Source organism: Ictidomys tridecemlineatus, chromosome 13 (assembly GCF_052094955.1).
Source record: "Ictidomys tridecemlineatus isolate mIctTri1 chromosome 13, mIctTri1.hap1, whole genome shotgun sequence".
Classification (NCBI taxonomy): domain Eukaryota; kingdom Metazoa; phylum Chordata; class Mammalia; order Rodentia; family Sciuridae; genus Ictidomys; species Ictidomys tridecemlineatus.
Window position 1 is genome coordinate 26,852,161 of NC_135489.1, and position 23,920 is coordinate 26,876,080.

Genomic DNA, 23,920 nt, shown 5'->3' on the forward strand with positions numbered 1-23,920 from the left:
GCTACATCCCCAGCCCTATTTTGTATTTTATTTAGAGACAGGGTCTCACTTAGTTGCTAAGCACCTCGCTGTTGCTGAGGCTGGCTTTGAACTCACGATCCTCCTGTTTCAGCCTCCAGAACCGCTGAGATTACAGGCATGTGCCACAGCACCCGGGTATGGCTACATCTTTATAAGATGTATCTTCATGATATCCTGACATGGCATAAAAGTGTCGGTAACACGAGAGCAGGAATCTGTTCTGCTGTATTTCTTTAATCTTTGATGGAGATCTCCTTAGAAGCAATGGATAAATGAGGAATAATGTCAATATAGTGAAGAACTAGTGTGGGTGAATATATGACTTCCCCCAGACTGTCTGTGTTTTGAATAATCTGGGGCAAGTAGTCTCACAATTAAAGAGACAGCTTTATCAAAATATAATTTTCTTAATTATTTCTTCTACCGACACATAGAGCCATATCAGTGTAAGCAGTTTTTGCCAATGTCCTGCCCTGTAGCCATCATCTACAGGTTCCCCCTCTGAATTCCAAGTCATTGATTCATTTACTGTTCTCTTGTTCTCTAATCAGGGCTTCAAATCTCTCAGTGAGAAAAAGGGAGGCTTATGAAATGAAGAAGAAATGACAATGGGTTGTAAAAAGTACAGTTTATTTGTAGGCCAGAAAATTGTATCTATTTAGAGGATGGAGTATTTTATGTCTTCAATTTCCATATCTTTTATAGCCAAGTTGCTTAAATATGAAATGCATTTCTTAAGCAAAAACTTGGGTCTAGCTGGGTGTAGAGGCATATGCTTGTAATCCCAGTGGCTCAGGAGGCTGAGGCAGGAGGATCTCAAGTTCAAAGCTTGCCTCAGCAATTTAGTGAGGCCCTAGACAACTTAGCGAGATCCTGTTTCTAAATTAAAAAAAATAGAAATGGCTGAGGATGTGTCTTGGCTGGTGAGTGCCCCTGGGTTCAATCCCTGGTTAAAAAACAAACAACAAACAAACAAACAAACTGCAGAGTAGAGTGAAAGAAGACTATTGTAGTTACCTATTTACTTACCATGTTCTTTTTCTCCTTCTAATGTTCCAAGGTTTCTTCCTATATGGTTAAGTTTTTGATTTTTTTCTTTTAGCTTCAGATAGGTCTGGATCCCAGGTCCATGAGTGTTAGATCTTTTTCTTTTTGTGCCAAAGGTCCCTGAGGCTCTTTATTATTTTTTCCAACCTATTTCTTCTCTGTTCATATTAGGTGATTCTACTATTTCTCTTTCAGATCATTGATTCTTCTGTCTTTCTCTTGTTAAGCCCATCCATCAGGTTTTTGTTTTTTGGTTATTGAATTTTTTTTTGCTCTAAAATTTCCATCTTGTTCTTCTTTATATGATCTATTTCTTGGCTTTTTTAGTTCTTTGCCAATACTATGTATTTTTCATTTGTTTCAAGTGTACAATTGCGTACTGAATACTTTTATAAGGGTTGCTTTAACATTTTTGTCAGATAATCTGACATCTCTGTCACCTTGATGTTGGCATCTGTGGATGACCTTTATTTTTGTTCAATTTATTATCTTTCTTGTTGTTGGTGTGAGTGGTGTGAGTGACGTTTGATTGATTTTGGACATTCTGGAGTTCTGTTACAAGACTCTGGATCTTATTTCCACCTTCTGTGTTAGTTGGCTTCCTCTGACACCCCTCCAGCAGGGACAGATGGGAAACACTGCCTTTTCACTGATGTATAAGGGTCCAAGTCCAGGTCCCCCCTTGTTCTTTGCTGACCCCAAAGAGTGGATGTGGCCCTTTTAGGGCTGGAGGTGGTTGAAGTCCTGATTCTTCATTAAATGTCCTCTGCCACCACCTGGGGTGGGGGCCACCTCAGTACTGCCCTTTGGGAGTGGAAGTCTAAGCTTCTCACACCGCTGCCACTGGTACCCTGATTGTGTGGCTTTGTTACCTCCTGATGTGAATGAAAGTCTCAGTTCTCATTTGTCCTTCAGGGATGCTGCCTGGGTAGGGGAGTAGGTGCCTCTTGGCAGCCTCCACTGGCCTTTGCTGGCACGTGTCCAGGTGGGGCCTCAGTGTTTTCTTTGGCATTTAGCTGCAGTAGATGGTTATCTTCATGTTCCACTAGGCTGCCCCTTTTCTGGTCTTTTTGGCTATAGAGAATAGGCTTTGTTGGGCTTATTTTGCTGTGATCACTGTTATTTCTGGGTGTCTGTTTTCTCAGCAAGTAGTCTGTGATAAATGAGGCAAAAAGACACCCAGGGAATTCACTGTTGGATTGATCTTTGAACCCAGGGTCACTAGCCAGTCTGCCGCCTTACCTTTCAGTGTTCTGATGTTTGTTTCAAATGTAATTTTTAGGGATCTTAGTTGTACTGAATGTGGAGGAATTGGAAAAGGACATCTTTTTTTTTTTATTTTTATTTAAAAAAGGACATCTTCTCCAAAGCTGTGGAATCTTTTTTTTTTTAATTTTGTTCTAATTAGTTACACATGACATCAGAATGAATTTGATTCATTGGACAAAAATTGAGCACAACTTTTCATTTCTCTGGTTGTACATGATGGAGTATCACAACATAAATGCAGTCATACATGTACTTGGGATAATGATGTCCATCTCATTCCACCATCTTTCCTGCCCTCAAGCACCCCTCCCCACTCTCCCTCCCCTTTGCCCAAAGTCCCTCCATTCTCCCCATGCCCCCCCCCCATTATGGATCAGCATCCACTTATCAGAGAGAACATGAAGCCTCTGATCTTTTGGGATTGGCTTACTTCACTTAGCATGATATTCTCCAACTCCATCCATTTAACTGCAAATGCCATAATTTTGTTCTCTTTTAATGCTGAGTAATATTCCATTGTGTATGTATACCATAGTTTCTTTATCCATTCATCGACTGAAGGACATCTAGATTGCTTCCACAGTTTAGCTATTGAGAATTGAGCTGCTATGAACTTTGATGTGGCTGCATCACTATAGTATGCTGATTTTAAGTCTTTTTAAAAAATATTTATTTTTTTTAGGTGTAGATGGACATAACACAATGCCTTTATTTTAATGTGGTGCTGAGGATTGAACCCCCGTCCCGCCTATGCTAGACCACAATCCCAGCCCCGTGATTTTAAGTCTTTTGGGTATAGACTGAGGAGGGGGATAGCTGGGTCAAATGGTGGTTCCATTTTAAGTTTTCCAAGGAATCTCCATACTGCTTTCCAGAGTGGTCACACCAATTTGCAGTGCCACCAGCAATGTTTGGGTTGAGGAATCCTTTTAAAAAGATGCTTTTGCAACATATTTTTGGAGGCATATGTGTGAACATACCTCATAAATCTTATACCAAGACTCTATCTTCAGGAATTGCCCCAAATAAGCAAAGGCATGTACATGTTCACTATGATTTTCACTAATAATGAAAATTGCAAATGATTTAATTACCAACAATTGGAGAAGGATTAAATATAGTATGTAGACTTAAAATACAATTAAAAAGACTATGTTATGACAGAGAAAAACTGTTTGACATGCAATATTAAAAATAAAAAAAATCGAGCCAGGTGTGGTGGTGCACACCTTTAATCCCAGCAGCTTGGGAGGCTGAGACAGGAGGATCTTGAATTCAAAGCCAGCTTCAGCAAAAGCAAGACACTAAGCAACTCAGTGAGACCCTGTATCTAAATAAAATACAAAATGGGTCTGGAGATGTGGTTCAGTGGTCCAATGCCCTGAGTTTAATCCCCAATACTTCTGCCTCTGCACCCCAAAAGAAAAATCAATAATACAGCAACATTAAGGCTTTTCTATGGTAAAAGAAAAAATCTCCTTATTCATACTTCTACAATAAATGAAACATTGGGAAAAATATTTGTGACATAATATAAGGAACATTGTATGTGTTAGGAATAGTAACCTATTACATAAATTTGTATATATTATAATTTATGTATATATTATTAGTATTATAGTTTATATAATATATATATATATATATATAAATTTGTACATTAGGTTACTATTCCTAATATACACTATTAGCAATCAGTTAAAATGAAAAACATTCCAAGAGGAAATTAATAAAATACATGAAATAGAAAGGAAAAACTACTTTAATATATTACTATAAAAGACATGTAAATAAGAACAATATGGAAATTTTTTACTTCAGTGTTAGAAAAGATTGAGAATATTGACTGAACTTGGTGTTAGAGTGTGAGGAAGTAAGTAGTGTCATATACTATTGGCAGAGATATACTTGGTACCACTCTTGGAGGGAAATCAGATATAGGTTTACTTTTTATTTTTTTTTGCCAGATAATTATATTTCTAGGAATTTTTCCTGTATAGATAAATTTACACTACTCAAAATAAAATCAGAGTATTGCTATGTCTCTAATAAAAAGTGGGAAATCGGTGGAGTTTAAGTACAACAACTATGGAAATCAGTATGGAGGTTTCTCAAAACATGAAGCATGGAACCATTGTATGATCCAGCTTTACCACTCCTTGGTATTCCTCCCAAAGAATTAAAGTCATCATACTGCAGCCATATATGCAAAACATGTTTATAGCAACATAATTCACAATAGCCAAACTATGGAATCAGCCCAGGTGTCTACCAATGGATGAACAGATAAAGAAAATGTGGTATATATACCTAATGGAATTTTTTTTTTTAGCTATAAAGAAGAACAAAAATTATGTCATTTGCAGGAAAATGGATGGAACTTGAGAACATTATGCTAAGTGAAACAATCTAAACCCAGAAAGTCAGGGGTTCTATGTTTTCTCTCTTAAGTAGAAGCCAGAGAGAAAAAAGGAAAAGAAAGGTGTGTGTGTGTGTGTGTGTCGGGGGGGAGGTGGATTTCAAGAAATTTGAAGGATAGAGCAGAGGAAAGGGACTGGGGTGGGAGGGAGGGAAAGGAGAAATTATATTGGTTAAATTATACTGTTATATTGTGTGCACATGTGAATACATAACAAACAACAAATCCCATCATTATATACAACTATAACGCACCAATAACAATCTAGAAAAAAATTAAAAAGTAGGAACCCAGATCAATGCCCACCAATAGAGATCTGGTTAAGAAAGTTATAGCATGTATAAGTACAAAAAAGATATATATGTGTGTATATGCAGATATAAATTCAATTTATATCTGCTTTCATTTTCATATATCTTTGAGAAAAATGTATATTGAATTTCTATATAAAATCCTTACTTTATAGACAGAGAAATCAGCACGGAGAGACTGAGTAATTTGTTAAAGAACATATGGAAATAGGGTAGTACTTGGGGTTTAAATGGAGATAACTATTTTATATTCACTTATGAATATGTCAAAATGAACCCCTCAATTATGTATAACTATAATGCACTAAAAATTTAAAGTCAGAATACACCCATCTATTATAATGCAAATGATTCATATAAAATTATATTGAAGGGTATTTGTTGACATACTAATATGTTCACAATGCATTAGAAAAGTGAGTTTAAAAGCAGTATTTGATAAGTTCGCATTTTTGGAAATAAATGCTAAAATGCTAAAAGAATAAGGAAAAGAACCTGTGGACAGGGGTAAGGTTGGATTTGAACCTATTCCTGAGTCTCCAGTACTTGATATCTGATTTACCAGCCAAACAAAGACTAAGAAGTGTGGGAGGGTCTTCATTCTTATTCAAGTGTTTTTCCCCACCATTTTTACTTTATTAGCTAATTGTTCAGTTTACAGCTTTGCTTTGTTTAAGCAAGTTAAGGCTCTTTCCATAGTTGAAGCAGATGATTAGTTCTTGATTGACTAATGATTATTCTTTGTGAACTGTTTCTGTAATACTGATAGTAAGGATGGCATAGAATAGACCATGGCCTACTTACTATGTAAAGCAAAATTCTTTAAATGAAAAAGGAACATAACTATACCAAAGAGAAAGAAATGTTGGCATTGGTACCCTTCTAACCGACCAGAGTTGTACAACATATTAGAATACAGAGGCATAATTAGAATGAATTGGTACCAATGACCAAATGGATTGCACATAAATTCTGCTTATGAATGTCATATAACTGTTGGGTTACACATCCTAGAGTTCCATAAATATTTTAATTTTGCCTATTTCAAATTCCATCTTTTATTTCTGTCAATTTTTAGAGCTCATGCACTTTGTGTTACATAATAGGAATTATTATTTCCTTGATGGAATTTCCACTCTATCCACAATATGGAAGAGGGCTAGAGCTAGAGAGCCCTTTCAAAGAATGAGAAGAAAAAGTATCTGCCCTCTGGGAGCCACGGTCTAGTGGTGATCACAGTGTTAACCATAGTGCTCTGTTTGTACTGGGCGTGGTGGGCTGGGGCAGCTGCTTTTCAAGGTTACGCCTCTCACCTGTCTCACCCCTCTCTTCATTTATAATAAAGGCAAAGAAGATCTATGAACAGAAATGCCGGGACAAAGATGAGGCAGAGCAGGCTGTCCACCGGAGCGCCAACATGGCAAACCAGAAGCAACAAGAAAAGGTACCTAGGAGGGCCCACAACATGATAAATCTGAGATTTACCTCTATCAGTTTAAAGCCAGCTTAAAAAAATTTTTTTTGGTGGTCCTGGACATTGAGCCCTGACCTTTACATGAGCTAGGCAAATGCTGGACCACTAAGCTATGTTCCCTGCCCCTTTTTAATTTTTTTTTTTTTTTTTGAAACAGGGTCTTGCTAAGTTGCACAGGCTGGCCTTGAACTTGTGATCTTCTTGCCTCATAAACCCAAGTACCTGGGTTTATAGATGTCTGCTACTGCACTGGGCCTAAGAATTTTAATTTAGAAATGGACCTGTACCCTAAGGTTAAGGCAATGTCTTCCCTTAATTTATGACGATCTTCTGACCCAGAAAAACCTTTGTCCCATTTTTTGGAGTTGGGGAAAAGAATAGCAAAGTATGGCCATAAGGGAACAAGAGGTGGCATTAGAGGTCTGATTTTGTTCACTTTTTAAAAAACTCAACTCCTGTATTTTTTGTTGTTAGGCTGCCTCTTGCTTGGGTGGATTAGAAATGTAATTTTATAAAATATTAGTATAAGATTGTCAGCCAGAGCGCAGGAGCATGTCTTTAGGAAGGCAGGGGCAAGATGCTTTATGATTCTTTTCTAAGAGTGAGAAGATTAAAGAACAGGTTGAATGATTTGCTCCCGAGGGACTAGTCACATCTTGTCAAAGTCATTGCTTTTACATCTCTTTTGCCAGGTCCAGTGTTCCTGATCTCTTGTTCTTTTCTTTCCCACAGCTCTTTGTGAAATTGGCAACTTCCAAGACTGCAGTAGAAGACTCTGGTGAGGGGGCTGCCCCCACCGATGGGAAGGGTGGGTGGTGGGGATTGTGTTATCCTAACCTCTGAGAAAAGTACTTTTACAACCAAGAACAGATGTATATAAAGTAGGATTATCAAAACATCAGAAGTGAAGAAGGAAGGTAAGGCAAGGCATGTCGGGATGTTGGTGAGGGGAGGAAGGAAGAGCAGACCCCAGGTAGGTGGTGGAAGCAGGTCAGGCCTAGATTCTGGCCACTGTCTGCTGAGGTCTTGCTGTGTGAGACCTGAGTGAAAGGTAGGATGGGGGGGAGACATGTGGTAGCTGCTCTGTAATCAGGTGTGCACTGACTTTTGGGGACATCTATCTAAAAACCTGTTTCAGCCCTGGTAGCCCTTATCTGCTTTGGAAGAATCAGCCAAGTAACACAGAAATCTAATCAGGTGCTTGTGAAGGCTTCCACTTCCCAGAATATCCTGTAGGAGACAACATGTTATGAGGAGGGTCACTTAGGAAGCCTCTAAATCCAAACTAAAAGTGTCTTAGTGCTCCTTTGGGACTCAGGAGAGTTTCTTTTGCATCTCTTGTCTGATGGTTTTTCTGGAAATGAAAATGATGGAAACCATTGTAGTAGACAAAGGAAACCCCGGTCGAGGTTCCTCTTCAGCTTTCACTTCTTTCTTGGGGCATTTCTTGCTCAATGTTTGGTTCAATGTTCAATGAAAGTGACACCCATCTTTGCTTATCTCACCAAGAGGTTGTGAGGGTGAAAGATGTAATTTTGGTCTTCCAAAGTTCAGAGCTCCTGGGGACTCTTCAACTCCATGCAAGTCAGATGAGCCTATCTAGTCTGAAGTGACACTCCCTCTTCTTTTGCAGACAAAGTGTACATGCAGCACGTCAACACGCTGGATAAGGTCCGAGAGGACTGGCAGAGTGAGCACATCAAGGCCTGCGAGGTAACCGGAACCGGAAGCTGCTCAAGGCATGCCTTCTGCCTACAACCTGTAGACTCTGCCTCTTATTATAGCACCCCAATTCTCATTCCACTAAAAGCTTGAGGGTGTTGGAAATTAGGACTTTCAGTGATGAAGGGAAGGAATTAAAATACTTTCTTCCAGGCCTCATCTTTCAGCTTCCTCCTCATCCTGACCATGCTGTCCAACTCTATCTGGAGCTTCAGTCTAAGGTTTGGTCAGTGCAGGCAAGAACCAGCTGAATTGGTGAATGGTTGGCTGAGTCTACTAATGAACATTGAGAGCCTTGCCCGTACTGGCTGGGTTCTATGGGGAATGCAGACAGCTGGTGAGCGGGCTTTGAAGTTGTTTTTCAGTTTCACCAGTACCCCCCTTTCATGTTCAGCACATGACCTCGTGATTTCCCAGAAAAATTTAAACGATATAATCCAGAAACTTCCTCAAGTTTCTGTCCCCTTGTCTGGAAGTTTCCTTACCAGTGGTTGTCCAAGTGTGGTTTTAGGACTAGCAGCATGAGTATCAACTGGGAAATTGTTAGTGATGTAGAGTCTCAGACCAAGCCCAGACCATTAGAGTCAGAAACTCGGGGTCCGGTGACTTCTGTGAATTCAATATGAGAACCACTGATCAATAGCTCCCCTTCTCCTGTCAGAAGTGAAAAAAGGTGGCTCCCTGCCCTGTTGAGATCGCATCCCGTCTTGTTGGCCTTTTCCCACCCACTTGGGCACAGCTCTTTTTAACATGAATGGCTGCTGTCTTGGATGCAGACTCATTCCTAGCTTTATATTCCACCAGCTTTTGTTACCCTCTGTATTCTCTCCAGTGCTGAGCCCTGGCTGTGAGTTTTGAAGTTTTATTCTAATCCTTGTCACAGCCTAAGGTTTGCTTCCCTGCAGCTGTTCCCTCCTCTCTCAGAGGTCACCAAAGATCCCCTTGGTGTGAGGTCCAGTGGGGCCTTTGTACCATTCCATTTTACTTTTTTTTTTTTTGTAGTTGTAGATGGACAGAATGCCTTTATTTATTTGTTTATTTTTATGTGGTGCTGAGGATGGAACCCAGTGCCTCAGCATACTAGGCAAGCACTCTGCCACTGAGCCACAGCCTCAGCCCCCATTTCACTTTTTTTATTTTACTGTTTGTGGTACTAGGGTCAAACCCAAAGCCTTGTGTATACTAGGCAAGTGCTCTATCACTGGACTACACCCCAGCCCAGCCTTTGTGGTTTCTAATGTTTGTTTTTTGACCTCTCTCTACCATTTGATACTGTTGGTCACTTTGTCACCACTAAAGGACTTTTTTCTGCTTTATTTTCCTAACTCCACACCCTCATGAAAAGCCTGGAATGAGCCCATTTTTATATGATTTAAAAGTTGCCAAGTCATATCACATACATTTCATAGATGCAAATGTACTACTGAAATCTGCTTGGGAATGATAATATGTAGGTCATCTCTGGGGAACTGAAGAAAGTAATAGATATTGGGGAAGTCCCACAGGGAGTTCACCAAAATCTGATGCAAATATGGCCCCCAAATGGTCTGGGGTTGTGGCTGAGCAGCAGAGTGCTTGCCTAGCATGTGTGAGGTGCTGGGTTTCATTCTCAGCACCCTATAAAAATAAATAAGTAAAATAAAGATATTGTGTCCAATTACAACTAAAAAATAAATATTTAAAAAATATTCTGACAGAGCTGGGTGGTTGGTATGTGGGTATTCACTATTTTGCACTCTATGATTCTATATGAAATATTCTATAATAAAAATACAGGTGAAATAATGCATTTATTTCAAAATACCCAGGTAGTAGGGTAGTTGGTAGTGATACCAGTAAAACAGAATGAGTCTTGGGTTGATAAATGTTTGGTGATAGATACACAGGGACTCATTATACTATTCTCTCTACTCATGTATATTTCAAGTTTTATATTATAATTATTTTTTTTGTAGTAGGGATTGAAACCGAGATGCTTTAGCACTGAGCTACATCCCCAGTCCTTTCATCTCCCCACCTCTTCTTTTTAAATTTTGAGATGAGGTTTTGGTAAGTTGCTGGAACTTGGCCTGGAACTTGAGATCCATCTGTCCCAGCCTTCCAAATAGTGGAATTGAAGGTGTACATCACTGTGCCTCGCTCAAGTTTTGTATTACAAGAAGCCTAAAAAATGTAGTAGCTATGGCATTCAATGTTTTTAAAAATGTTAATACATACAACACTTACTGTTGAATAGAACATCATCCACTTTGTTGAATAGCTTAATTTTTCAAAAGTTGGCATTTGCTTATATCCAAACACTGTTGCTTAGGCAGTGACTTTTATTTTAACTTTTTTTTATTATGGAAAAATTGAAACATACCCTAAGACAAAAAACAAGTAAGAGAGCCCCCATGTCCTCATCAACTAGCTTCAATAATTATGACAGTTTTGCTTGTCAAATTAGTAGGAGGGGAGCGTGGGGGCTCTGGCAGGCTACATGGGTGGACATGTCCATAAGACATTTGGAAATGTTTGCTGGAACTCAGGCTAGAACACTGTTGTCTCTGGTCATCATTATGTCTTAGCTAGCCTTGTTTATGTTAAAATGTATCAGGATCCATTTATGTTGTTAGTGCTGAGAGTTCATGAGCTTCTTCAGTGGTGGTGGTGGGGGAGTACCCCATGAGACAATAAGCTTACAGACAATTGAAGGTTGACACTACTTAAGTCACATCTAGTCTAAAGGATGGCTTCTTTGTTTGCATATGTATGTACAAATAACTGTCTTTCTGTAGGTATTGGAGGCTCAAGAATGTGAACGAATAAACTTCCTCCGGAATGCACTGTGGGTACATGTGAATCAGCTGTCACAACAATGTGTCAAAAGTGATGATGTAAGTCAGAGGTTCTAGGGAGGACTGTGGCTCTGTGTACTGGGTTCATTAGATGGAAAGAACCCTAGGGGCTTATTAGTTCATCCTCTCTCCCTGCTCCCGTGGAGAGAGGCAAAGAGACTTGCCCAAGGCCACACATTGACTTGATACAAGGGCCCAGAAAAACATGCAACCTGCCTGACTCCTGATCCATGACTTTCTAATTAAGACATTCAGAATTAAGGCAGGAGAGCAGAGAAGGGAACCCAAAGACAGCTTAATGGATGGAAGACAGATGTCACAGCATGAATGTGAGTCCCAGAGACTGCTGCAGTCTGTAATAAGGTCACTCAGGATAGCACCAAGTATTGCAGACTGACCTGTGCCCAGGCTGACAGTCCCTGCAGGGATGAAGATGTTCTCCTGTATTTCCATGGCCATTGTCTAGGATTTACTTGTACAGAGTCATTTCAGGTCCCCAGATCTCAGAGCATAACCTCAGGTTATCACAAACTTCTTTGCTGAGAAATAGCCATTCTTACCCTCACTTAGATGACACACTCACTTTAAAAGAATGTCTCAACACCCAGAAAACCCTTAGAATTGAATGGAAGAATTTTTCTTCAAGGTAAGCAATTGTATTTGTATGTGGTATTGGTGTTGTATCATGGGACTTTGTATCTAGTTTTTTTGTAATATGGGTTTTTAAAAAAAAAAAAACAATTTACAGCCTAAACTTTTGTCTTGACACAAAGATACATTTATTTCCTGGAATATTTTTTTAAAATTGAATAGCACATAGTCACAAAAACCATTATATTAGTCTGGGACCTGGGAATGTTTTTTGTTTCTTTTCAAAATTTGGAGTCAGCCATTCATCAAATCTCTTTTTTTGTGTGTGTGCTATAGGGGCTTGAATCCAGGGGCACTCTACTACTAAAACTACACCTCCCAGGCCTTTTTATTTTGACACATGGCCTTGCTAAATGGCCCAGACTGACCTCTAACTTGTGATCCTCCTGCCTCAGCCTCCTGAGTGACACCATGCCTGGCTCAAATCTCCTTTTCTTTTTTGGTACCGGGGATTAGAATCCAGGGGCTCTTAACCACTGAGCCACATTGCCAGCCCTTTTTCACTTTTTATTTTGAGACAGAGTCTTGTTAAGCAGCTTAGGGTCTCACTAAATTGCCGAGGCTGGCTTTGAACTTGTGATCCTCCTGCCTCAACCTCCCAAGTCACTTGTATTACAGGTGTGCATCCCCCCAACCCCCAACCATGACTGGCTCAAACCTCCTTCTTAAAGGAGCTGTGCCACAATTATCACTGACCTGCTTTTATCTAAGGATTCATCTTCTTTTTGTTAGATGTATGAACAAGTTCGTAAAACTTTAGAAATGTGCAGCATTGAGAAGGACATCGAGTACTTTGTGAATCAACGCAAAACTGGACAGATTCCACCAGGTGAAGGGGGACAGGAGGCTGGGACGGGGAGAACTGTTTAAGGCATTCTGTTAGTCTTTCCTGTCAGATGTCATTGAGAGTGTAAGACACCTGCTGAGTTAGCTTACTGACTGAAATAAAGGAACTTATAAGAGAAAGGGTTTATTCTGGCTCACAGTTTTGAGGTTCCAGTCCATGGTTGGTTCGCTGGTTCCTTTTGGGCCTATGGTAAGACAACACATCATGGGGAGAGCATGTGACAGAACAAGTGGCTCTCCTCCCAGCTGGGATATGAAAAAGTGAAGGAAGAGAGACCAGGGTCCACAATCTCCTCCAAGGGCATACTCTCAATGACCTCAAGGTGTCCTCCTGTGCCCCACTTCTCCCAATAGTACCAGGATGTGGACCAAACCTGTAATGTATGAGCCTTGGGGGGACATTCCAGGTCCAGCCTTCAGCTTCTTAATGGTTCCTTCCTCCATGACTCTCCTAGCACCCATCATGTATGAGAATTTCTACTGCCCGCAGCGGAATGCCGCCCCACCAGGAAAGACCACAGGGCCTAACTTGGCAAGGTAACAACCAGCTGCCTTTCACATGAAGAAAATACTTTCAATTTTTTTTATTAATGTTCTAAAACATAGTCCATTTTTAAAGTTTATTTTTAATTGACAAACAGAAATGGGCGTATTTATCATGTAAAGACATAACAGTTGGAACAGATCTATCATTGCCTCTGCATAGCGAGGTTGCTAGGTTTTTAGAAACAGCGCTTTGAGCACAAGTGCTAAGTGGATTTTATTGGTCATAGTTTAAGGAGGACTATGTCATGCCTGAATGTGATCACTATTATTCCTTTATATATCTTATACTTTTCTTATAGCAGGAGTTAGCAAACTATGGCCCCTGTGAGTCAAATCTGATCTACCTATTTTTTTTTTTTTTGATAGCAAGGATTGAACTCAGGGGCACCTGACCTCTGAGCCACATCCCCAGCCCTATTTTGTATTTTATTTAGAAACAGGGTCTCACTGAATTACTTAGCACCTCGCTTTTGCTGAGGCTGGCTTTGAACTTGTGACTCCTGCCTCCCAAGCCTCTGGTATTACAGGCGTGCACCACCATGCTTGGCTGATCTGTTTTTGTAGAGTCTGTGAGTTAAGTTTTTACATTTTTAAATAGCTGAAAAAAATCAAAAGGATACTATTTCATGATAGGTGAAAATCATATGAGATTCAAATTTCAGTGTTCATGTAGAGACACATTTTGGGACACAGCCACTCTTAGTAGTTTATATTTTGTTTATGTTTTTCCACTAGAGCCGAAGAGAGTTGTGACAGAAACAGTGAATCATTTTGTACTGGGTCCTTAAAAGGAAAATTTTGCTGCCTCTCATAGTTCCTGAAGGAAGAGAAACTTCTATATAAAGTCAGTTAGAAGTCTAAGCTGTTGAATTTTCTGTTTAAGTTGTAGGAAACATGAGGAGGGTTTGGGAGGGACTGCATGTTCACTATTGTATTTAAGAACACCAGGCACTGTTCACAATAATTAATGTGAACTAGAAGTTTTAATCCTTACAATGAGGTAGGAGCTGTTAGTATTTCTGTCTACGTGAGAAGATGCTGATGAACAAGAAGACCGGTACATCTTGCCCATATAGCTGGGGTTTTAATCCTGCCAGCCTAGGTTGCAGGGGCAGGGCCCTGTATCCCTACCCACTATGCATCTGCCCCTCAGCACCTTATCGTGTCTGCACCTCAGATTTCAATAGGTCAGGGCTGCAGATCATTTGCCTCATCTGAGCTTTCTTGGCCCTTTAGTAACCAGAGCTGATAAGAGTATAATGTGCTTGTAAGTATGAAGCAGGAAATTATGAAAATAACACAAACTTATGTGAAGGACTTTGGTTTTCATTTCTTACAGGAGAGGACCTCTCCCAGTTCCTAAAAGTGTACCAGGTAAGCCGTCAAGAAAGGCCTTTTGAAATTCTTAGGTCAGGTTTTCTTTAAAATTGAAGAGTTAAAATTTTGAAATAAGGGGTAAGAAGGGATTAAATAGGATTGAATTCCCAAGAGGATGAACTTGTATTAGAATCTCATGGTAATACCGTTTGTCACAGAGTGAAATTTGGTAATTGGTGGTTTGTTTTATAGCTTATCCAAGAGAATTTAACTACTAAAGTGACAAAAGAAACTTTTTCTTTTGAGATCTTCAAACCTGCCTTTATTGTTGTCATGATAGATGTACATGTGCACACAAACACTTTCACTTTGATTGTATTGCTATTACTTTCAGTACAGTGGGAAAGAAAACATCATATTGTTGCAGGAAATGTAACAAAGGCTAGAAGGTTAGGAAATATTGAGAAAAGGAAAGGTTAACATCAATGACTAGGGAGACAGAGACATTACAGTATCTGATGGCTAAAAATATTGTGTAGTCCTGTGATTAAAATTCTCAAGCCTGATGATCAACCTGTTGGAGTTCTGATGTAGAGGCTTTCTCAAGAGGTTCCACTGTATAAAAGGGCTAACAAACAATGAGAAAATTTTATTAGGGCTGTGGAAAACTAGATAGAGTGAAACCATAGTTTTAGTATTTGAGAATTTATAATAAATTGATATCAAAAATGAATTAAAATAGAAGCAATAATGAATGTTTAAAATATTATAAAGGACGTTTTGTCCCTTGAGAACTGTAGAAATCTCTATTTTTTTAAAATAAAATAATTATAATTATAAACAATTATTATTTAGTAAATAGACCAACAAAAAGCCTAATGAATTACTGTGTACACTTACAACCAAAAGAAACTTATTATAAGACAATTTTATCAGACATTATTTCAACTTGGATCATGTGATACAATTCCCCCCTTTGGATTACACAGACATGTCATTTATGGAAGGTATACATATCTGAAAGTAGGTATCTTAATATTATGTATTTTGTACACTGCTCATAATGGGATCTTTCACTGATCACACTGGTAGTCCCCTTTTCCTCTGAACTCCTAGGATTCCTCTGGGAGAACCACACATCTCAGCATTTTTTTGTTAGTTTTTTTTTTCCCCTGAATAATTACAAGATCCCTGAGGACAGTCACTTTATCTTCTCTTGAAACCCTACCTATACCTAATATAGTCCTAGGTACCTAGTAGGTCCTTAAAAATATTTACTATTTAAAGGAAAAAAAGTGTTATCTACCAGCATTCAAAGGAATGAGGGAAGAAAATAACTTTGTGTTTGATAGCTCAGTAAAAAAATGTAATGACTGATGAATATATAGTGCTGAAATCATATCTTTGAATAATATATTGATTTAATTTATTTCTTGTTTTCTTATAATTACCATTTGATTATATGGGACTTAATTTTGTATATTTTTTTGTTCTTTTTAGTTATACATGATAGTAGAGTATTATTTTGTAAATTTTTGAAGATGGCTTTACTGCGGATACTAATACCTAGACTTGGATGAAGGAGTCATAATAGGGACTTCTAGAATGTTCTCTGGTTTGTAGTCATGCCAGTTATAGGTTTCATTGCCAGATACATTTTCTCCTTACAAAAAGGTAGTCACCCAAATCTTTGAGTACCTTGGTTTGAAAAGAGTTAAGATCCATCATGAAAAAAACAGTTAGAATGCTGTTTTATGTTCTGTCCTCTGTAGATGACCCTGATTATTCTTTGGTTGATGACTACAGTTTGCTCTATCAATAACATAAAGGTAAGAACTTTCAATTTTCACATAGTCAAGTTGCACTGGGATTGGTGATTGTGTTTCTGAGGCCTTTGAATCCTCTTTATGACACCACCACAAACAAACCAGGCCTTGTGACAGGCCAGCACACTGGTGGGTGTGCTGTCATTTCAGCTTGACCTCTTTGGATCCTACAACCAGAAGCTGACTGGAAACACTCGTTGTGTATTGAACAGGGTATTTCCCCTTAATTAATTATCCTATGATTCTTTCTGCTCTGGTTATAGTCTTTCATAGCTATTACACATCTACATTTAGGCGTGCTCATGAACAACACACACATGGCCCTCCCTGTTTAAGTCATTTAGCTTTTAGTGTCTTCTCCTTCCCTCTAAAAGGGGGGAAAAGTCAAGTAAAGAGAAGTCACTGAAAACAATGTAAATGTCATCATGTCACACTTATTACATTCACCCTGGAGTCACAGGGGCCGTCCCCCTCCAGAATGTCACTGCTCTGAACCCACAAACCACAAGGATTCTTGGAAGAGCACTAGAAAGTCAGCTGTCTCATAGTGGCTGGTTCTCCTGGGCACTCAGATGCTTAGAACAAGCCCCAAATGAAAAGCAGTCTTCACAAATGTAAAAATAAAAAAATAAAAAGGGTTGGAGATATAGCTCAGTGTTAGAGCATTTCTGGGTTCAACCCCAGGACTACAAACAAACAAGAAAACAAAAAATTCAGTGAAACTCCTCATAAAGGTTTTCTGTTTTTATTTTTGTTTTGGTACTGGGGATTGAACTCAGGGGTACTTGACTGCTGAGCCACATCCTCAGCCCTATTTTGTATTTTATTTAGAGACAGGGTCTCATTGAGTTGCTTAGTGCCTCACTTTTGCTGAGGTTGGCTTTGAACTCACCGTCCTCCTGCTTCAGCCTCCCAAGCTGCTGGGATTACAGGCATGTAGCACTGTGTCTGTCATAAAGCTTTTTTTTTTTTTTTTTTTTTTTAACCCAAATGGGCTTACCTGGCCTACAACCCTATAGGCATTTAGAAGCCAAGAAAAAGTCTGGAAGGCTATATACTTGAACAAGTAGTAGTTTTCCTTTTTGTTTATCCTGTTTTTTAATTTAGCTACAAGAAGAATGTATTACTTCTTTGATGAAAGACTGTTTTGAAGGGTTGGTCTATCTGCATTTTCTTGATCTTGTTTTTTCTTGGGAATCACAAGAAGTAGGTCAGTGAGATACAGGAAATCATAAGAGAACTGGACCAGCCTCCCACCTCCCCTCACTGGCCTGGTATTAGTAATATGTACTGTCAGTTATGAAACAAAACAGGTTGTTTTGTTTGTGGTACTGGGAATTGAACCCAGAGCCTTACACATATTAGGCAAGCATTCTACCACTGAGCTACATTCCTGGCCCTTAAATTTTTTTTTTTTTTTTATGTTTTGGGGGTAACAAGTTTGAACTCAGGGCTACTCAGCTACTGAGCCACATCCCAAGCCCTATTTTGTATTTTATTTAGAGAGAGGATCTCACTGAGTTGTTTAGTGCTTCACTTTTGCTGAGGCTGGCTTTGAACTCATTATCCTCCTGTTTCAGCCTCCTGAGCCTCTGGGATTACAAGCATGTGTTATGGCTATTTTTAAATTTTGAGACAGGTTCTTACTAAGAGGCTCAGACTGGCCTTGAACTTGTGGTCCTCCTGCTTAAGTCTCCTGGGTAGCTGGGATTACAGGTGTGCACCCCATCTGACACAAAACAGGATTTAACAGTGCTCTCAAGGGATTTCCTACGGTGTTCTATCCACTGAAAAGTGCTTGCAAGTTAGCACATCATACATTGCTTCAGTCCTCTAATAATACCTACTTATAGTCACTTTACTGCATAGTACAGAAGCCAAATTGTCTTAATTAAATAGGAATAATTAACTAGTATCCATTTATATTTAAATACATGTTCTTGCTTAAGAAATGTATTTCATATTTAAGCAACTTGGCTGTAAAAGGTATGGAAATTGGAGAATAAAATACTCCATTCTCTAACTAGATATATCTTCCTGGCCTACAAATAAACTGTAGTCTTTACAACCCATCATTATTGCTTTTTTCTTTCATAAGCTTCCCTTTTTCTCGCCGAGAGGTGCAAACCCCTGATTAGAGACACAGAGCAAGATAAATCAATCAACGACTTGGAATTCAGAGGGGAAACCTGTTCCATTTAACGCTGCAGATGATGGCTATGGGGCAGGGCATTGGCAGTTCCAAGAGTTTCTTTTTATTTATTTATTTTTTATTTTATTTTTTTGTTTTTAGTTGTTGATGGACCTTTATTTGGTTCATTTATTTATATGCAGTGCTGGGAATGGAACCCCAGTGCCTCACACATGCAAGTCAAGTGCTCTACCACTGAGCCACAACCCCAGCCCTCTTTTTATTTTTTTAATCTTTCTTTTCTGCCCTTACCTGTTTGGGTAAAGCTTATATTCTAGTAGAATATAATAGCATTGACCCCAAACTCTAGATCCCCAGAGTCCAAGAATCTGATGTATGAGTCAAAGATGCTAGTGCCGTCACATTTACTTGAGTTCTCTCTCTTTCAAGTAATATAATTTTAATGTTTGCACCAGCTCAATGGATAGAGGCTCGATATCTACCTGTGTAATTGACCAAATTACAGAGAATCTTAAAGAAGTGAGCCTGGTTTAGTTAATAAACCAGTTAAGCAATTTATGCAATTTATTACAATACTTAAAATAGTTTTGAGTGAAACTTTGGAATGAAAATTTAAACAGAAAGATTTTGAAATTTGTGATTTGTTCTGTGGTTGTTGATTTTAGCTGCTATTCCTGTTTCTCTCTCTCTCTCTCTCTCTCTCTCTCCTCTCTGTGTGTGTATGTGTGTGTGTATGTGTGTGTATGTGTATGAGTGTGTGTATTTTAAGCTGCTATTCCTGATTTTAATTCTAACATGTTTAGGTAAAGACATTATAATTTTTGAATTTAAAAAAATGCATATAAAATATAAATACTTGTGTTATCTACCATAAAGCATTTCCATTATCATCACCTTTCATTGTTCATTGCAAGGAGCTTCCATTCCTCACCATTTCTTTTCCTTGACTAAGCAACACTTACTCTGGTTGATACACTCTGAAGGTGATGTGAATAGGTCATTCAAGTGAGGTTTCTTTGTAATTTTCTTTCAGAAGAGGAAGCTTTCTCCAGCTAGTGCTTCTGTGGCATGAAAAGAGGCACCCAGAGCAGCAGAATCTAGAGCTTTGTCAATCATGAAGACTTTGAAGTGAACCCTTGTTGCAATTCTTGAATATTTAAAATTTACAGTAGACATCAACTCAAGTTAGTAAAGTGCTACAGTTTTTTTTTTTTGACAAAGTTTACAAATTGCCCCAGACTGATAAATAATTCTTTCCCACTCACTCACTGAAGTTGCAAAGGAACTGTTTGCTGTTTGGGATTTGTATTTAAATATATGTATTTAAATATAAACTTTTTTCTGTTTGGGAACTGTTTCCTGTTAGTGCTCCGTGGGGCAGAGGGGGCTGCAGTGGAGACTGAGCTGTCAATTGCAGAAGATGCACCTTTGGCTTTGGGCTTTGGCTTTTGCTCTGTATCCTGAGCCACAGAGCAGCATGGCTTTGGAATCTCACAGCAACACACTCTCATGGTTCAAGATTTAAAGTTACCCTCCTTTTTGGCTGGAAGACTTAGAAGCCACATTCTCATTTTACAGATGAAGAAACAAGGCCCAGAAGTGTGAAATCAGTTTCCTTACAGTTCTGCCAGCAGATGAGAGATGGAACTGGACCTAGTATGCAAGCTCATTCCACATCACTCGTACTAACTCTTCATGAAGTTGTGATGTTCAGGCTAAAATTAAAATTAAAAATGCCAAATAGTTTTGCCAGCATCTTTTTTCAATTGGGAAAATTACTAGGACTTAAATGTTAAACTTAAAAAAAATATGAATCACCGTGTGTACTAAATTACAGAGCAGTATATTTAACATAATCTGAGAAGATGTAGATTGTAAATTATGCCACTATTTCATGTACCACTCCAAAGGTGGGTTAGTGAAGGTGCCAATAGGTTTGTGACAGCCTGTTGACAGTCAAACCCATTTGAATTTGAGACAGTAAATTATGACCAAAAAAAAAAAAAGTTTCTAGAGTCAATGACATATGGCATTTAGATTATCTTCAATTCTGGGTCTTTATAATCTTTTGAAAACTTGCTAGACCCTGGAATCTTTCAAGAGTCAGTCTAACCCTTTTGCAAATATTTGGCTCTTCCTCTGTCACCCATAAGCTATGGGGTGTTATGTACCTTTCATACAACTTTTGAGCAATGAGAAAATGGTGCATTATAGTTAAAAGGAAAACAGCACTATTGCTTGTATGTTGTAAAGGTCACTGCAAGGAGCAATAACTTTCCTGGAACTATAGAAAAAAATGACTAAAAGAAGATTAATTATTTCCCCCTTTTAATATAAGGTGCTTCTAAGTGTGACAGCTTCTTATCATAGCAGGAAACTTGCATTAGTTGAATATCCTTTTGAGAAATTCATGTTGCAAAGGACCATTGACTTCCCCAAACTGAAACAGGCTCAGGAAATTTGCCTTTGCATTCAGATCTGTTTTTAACTTTATTATTTATTGTTGGCTCCTCAGGGATTTCACTTTTCTATCAGTGTAATTGATGTAAAAGTGTTTTATGAATAGAAAATGATAATTTTATTGCTCTTTAAGTTTATTTGAAGTAAAATAAAGGTTCTTGGTGATTTGGGATTTCTTTTGCATTTTTGTGTTAAAGACATCTCTCCTCCAAGCTTTTTATTTGACCCCTTGTCCCGTTTGCAGCTGTTAGACAACAGAAAAAGAAAGTTCTGGGTAGGAAGGCTAAGTGGAGATGGTGCCATCTACCAGTGTCCTTCCCATGTCAAGAACAATGTCTCTTCCTCTAAGAGGCACTGACCCTGTCGCTAGATTAGGTTGAGTCTCACTATTGATTTTCCCTCTTTCCTTATTATTACATGATTTGCTCTTGAAAATAATTATTCCGGGTTTGTCTTTCCCCTTGACTATAACTCCATGAGAGCAGGACCCTGGTCTGTCCTTTTCCCTGCTATATCTCCAGGCCTTGACACATAGTGGTGAATGTGTTAGAATTAGTGACCTATAATACAACATAGCTGGAGGTCGGGGTGTGGCTTAATGGTAGAGCATGTGCCTAGCATTCAGGAGCTATAAGTTCCACTATAGCACTGCAAAAGCAGAAATAAACACAGAGACAACTCATTTGAAAAAGAAGTAAGGAATATAAAGGAAATGAATCTACACCAAAAAGTATGCATTACATCTAATAAATATGAGCTGCTCTGTAGATTGTTGACACATACTTCTGGTTCTTCTAGAAGCAGACTCCAAAATAAGAGTTGAATACAAGTGCTTTTTCAGTGTGGGTTGGGGGGAGGTCATTTGGCCCACTGAGGCTGGAGTTGCCTCCAAAACTTCTACCAAGAAGTTCCCACAGGTAGTGTCCCAAATTGTCGCCAGTGGGCCCTTTTGGGATTCCAAAGTAAGAAGCACTAAATACCAGGGTATCACTCTGAAGCTTTTATTGGGGGAACTTACTTACAGGCAGCTGCAGCACCTTGGATGTTCTACCTAGGGATGGCCTCATTGAAGGGGTCAGGGTATAGTGTTTATATTTAGGTTTCAGGAATTCTGGCTTAGGTCAGGGTCCATTTCTTGCACTGATTTGGTATAGAACAGAGAAAGAAAATAGGGAGAAATGGAGGACCCTACCAGGGTGGGCCCAGAGGTACCAGTGTGGAGTAGAGAAGTGACACAGGGAAGGGGAGGAAGGCAAAAAAGCGTGCATCATAGAGCAAGCTACACAGTGGGCAACTGGGGCCTAATCCTGCGGGAACTCCCACCCATCGCTGATGAGGGCTTCCAGGAGGCACTACTTTCCTGGCCCTTCTGGGATGCCTGTAATGATGGCAGAGTAGTTTTCAGATGAGGGAGTTCTCAGGCAGGGACACATTCACTGGCGGTTGGAAATTGGGTTGGTGCTTAAGGGAATGGTAAGTACTGAGGGGTTATAGATGGGACAGTGACAGTGTCTGGCCCCTGTGTGTCTTAGATCAATCTGTGGTTCATTAATTTGACTCCATCCTGTTATCACTTCTTCAAATCCCAACTTCCAAACTCTCTCTCTCTCTCTCTCTCTCTCTCTCTCTCTCTCTCTCACACACACACACACACACACACTAGGAAATTTAGTAGGATAACGTAGTCTCCCTGGTCCTAAATCCATAATTGATATGAAGGGTGGCCATCTGCCATCTACAAGACAAGGAGAGGCATCGGACACAGTTTTAGTGGAACTTTTTCCATGTCCTCTGATAAATATATCCCCTACCAACTTTATGGCCCAGTAGAACCTGAAATTGAAGGGCTAGGAAGCATAAATTCCCCCGGTGGGTCAGTAGGAGCTATGGTGACAGAGACCACTTTAATCCCTTGGTTCCTAGACCTCTGTTTTCTACTTATTATAATTATAATCCATATTCAAATTTACCTATTAGAATATTGTGGCCATATAAGCATAATAATGCCTCCCCTGGGCCAGTACCCTAACCCTCCAAGGTATCATTCTTAAGTTGCTGCACCTTTAAGAGACCATCCCAACATTCCAACAGGACAGAACTCCAAGACAATGTGTATAGAGCAAGACACAGTCCTATTGTCATACTACCTTCACTGCAAAAGATCTCTTGGTATAAGGCAGGCATGCTGAATGGGGCATGATGGTTCCCAAGGTGGTCAAAATTGGTTTTTCTGGATATATTATTTCGGCTCACTGTTTCAGAGCTTTCAATCCACAGTTAGCGGTTTCCATTGCTTTGGGCCTGAGATGGGGCAGAATTTCAGGGTGGATATGTGTCCCCAAGGAAAGCTTCTCAGCTCATGGCAGTCAGGAAGGAGAGAGATAGAGATAGATAGAGAGAGAGAGAGAGAGAGAGAGAGAGAGAGAGAGAGAGAGAGAGAGAAACAGAGAGGGACAGGATACAGTCCCCAAGGGCACACCCCCAGTGACCCACTTGCTCCGACAAGGCCCTACCACCTTCAGTTTACACCACCTCCCATAGTCCATTCAAATTATTTATCCATCACTGGGTTGATCCATTGGTGAGGTCAGAGTCCTCATGATCAAATCACTTTCCCCAGTTCCCATGTCTGAACATCGCTGCTTTGGTGACCAAGACTTCAACACATGAGAATTTAGGGAACATTCCAGATGCAAACCATAAGAATGGACAAAATGAATCTTACTCTTTTGAGGCCTAAAGAAGATATACATGCAGTACAAAAAAACCCAGAAATACAGTGTGGCTGTTGTATTAACATTTCTCAGGGCAATTAGGAAAAAACATGTCTAAAAGGCCCTTTAGGAGAGTGATAATGAAAAACAATTTGAGAAACTCTTGTCTAAAGTTAGTTTTTTAAATGTCTATTTTTTAGTTGTAGTTGGACACTATTTTTTTTTTAATTTATATGTGGTGCTAAGGATCGAACCCAGGGCCTCACACGTGCTAGGCAAGCACTCTAACACTGAGCCACAACCCCAGC

At 39.3% G+C, this 23,920-nt stretch overlaps 1 protein-coding gene across 1 annotated transcript in view; it reads left to right on the forward strand.

The window, feature by feature from the left end:
* Pstpip2 (proline-serine-threonine phosphatase interacting protein 2) overlaps positions 1–20,179 on the forward strand; it is a 63,328-nt gene extending 43,149 nt beyond the window's left edge. Inside the window, exons 7-15 of the mRNA XM_005325554.5 lie at positions 6,413–6,511; positions 7,274–7,319; positions 8,175–8,254; positions 11,041–11,139; positions 12,484–12,580; positions 13,053–13,134; positions 14,483–14,517; positions 16,233–16,289; positions 19,472–20,179. Of these exons, the coding sequence (XP_005325611.1) occupies positions 6,413–6,511; positions 7,274–7,319; positions 8,175–8,254; positions 11,041–11,139; positions 12,484–12,580; positions 13,053–13,134; positions 14,483–14,517; positions 16,233–16,282 (588 nt within the window). The 3' untranslated portion in view covers positions 16,283–16,289; positions 19,472–20,179. The remainder of the gene's footprint in view (positions 1–6,412; positions 6,512–7,273; positions 7,320–8,174; positions 8,255–11,040; positions 11,140–12,483; positions 12,581–13,052; positions 13,135–14,482; positions 14,518–16,232; positions 16,290–19,471) is intronic.
* The last annotated feature ends 3,741 nt before the right edge of the window (positions 20,180–23,920 follow it).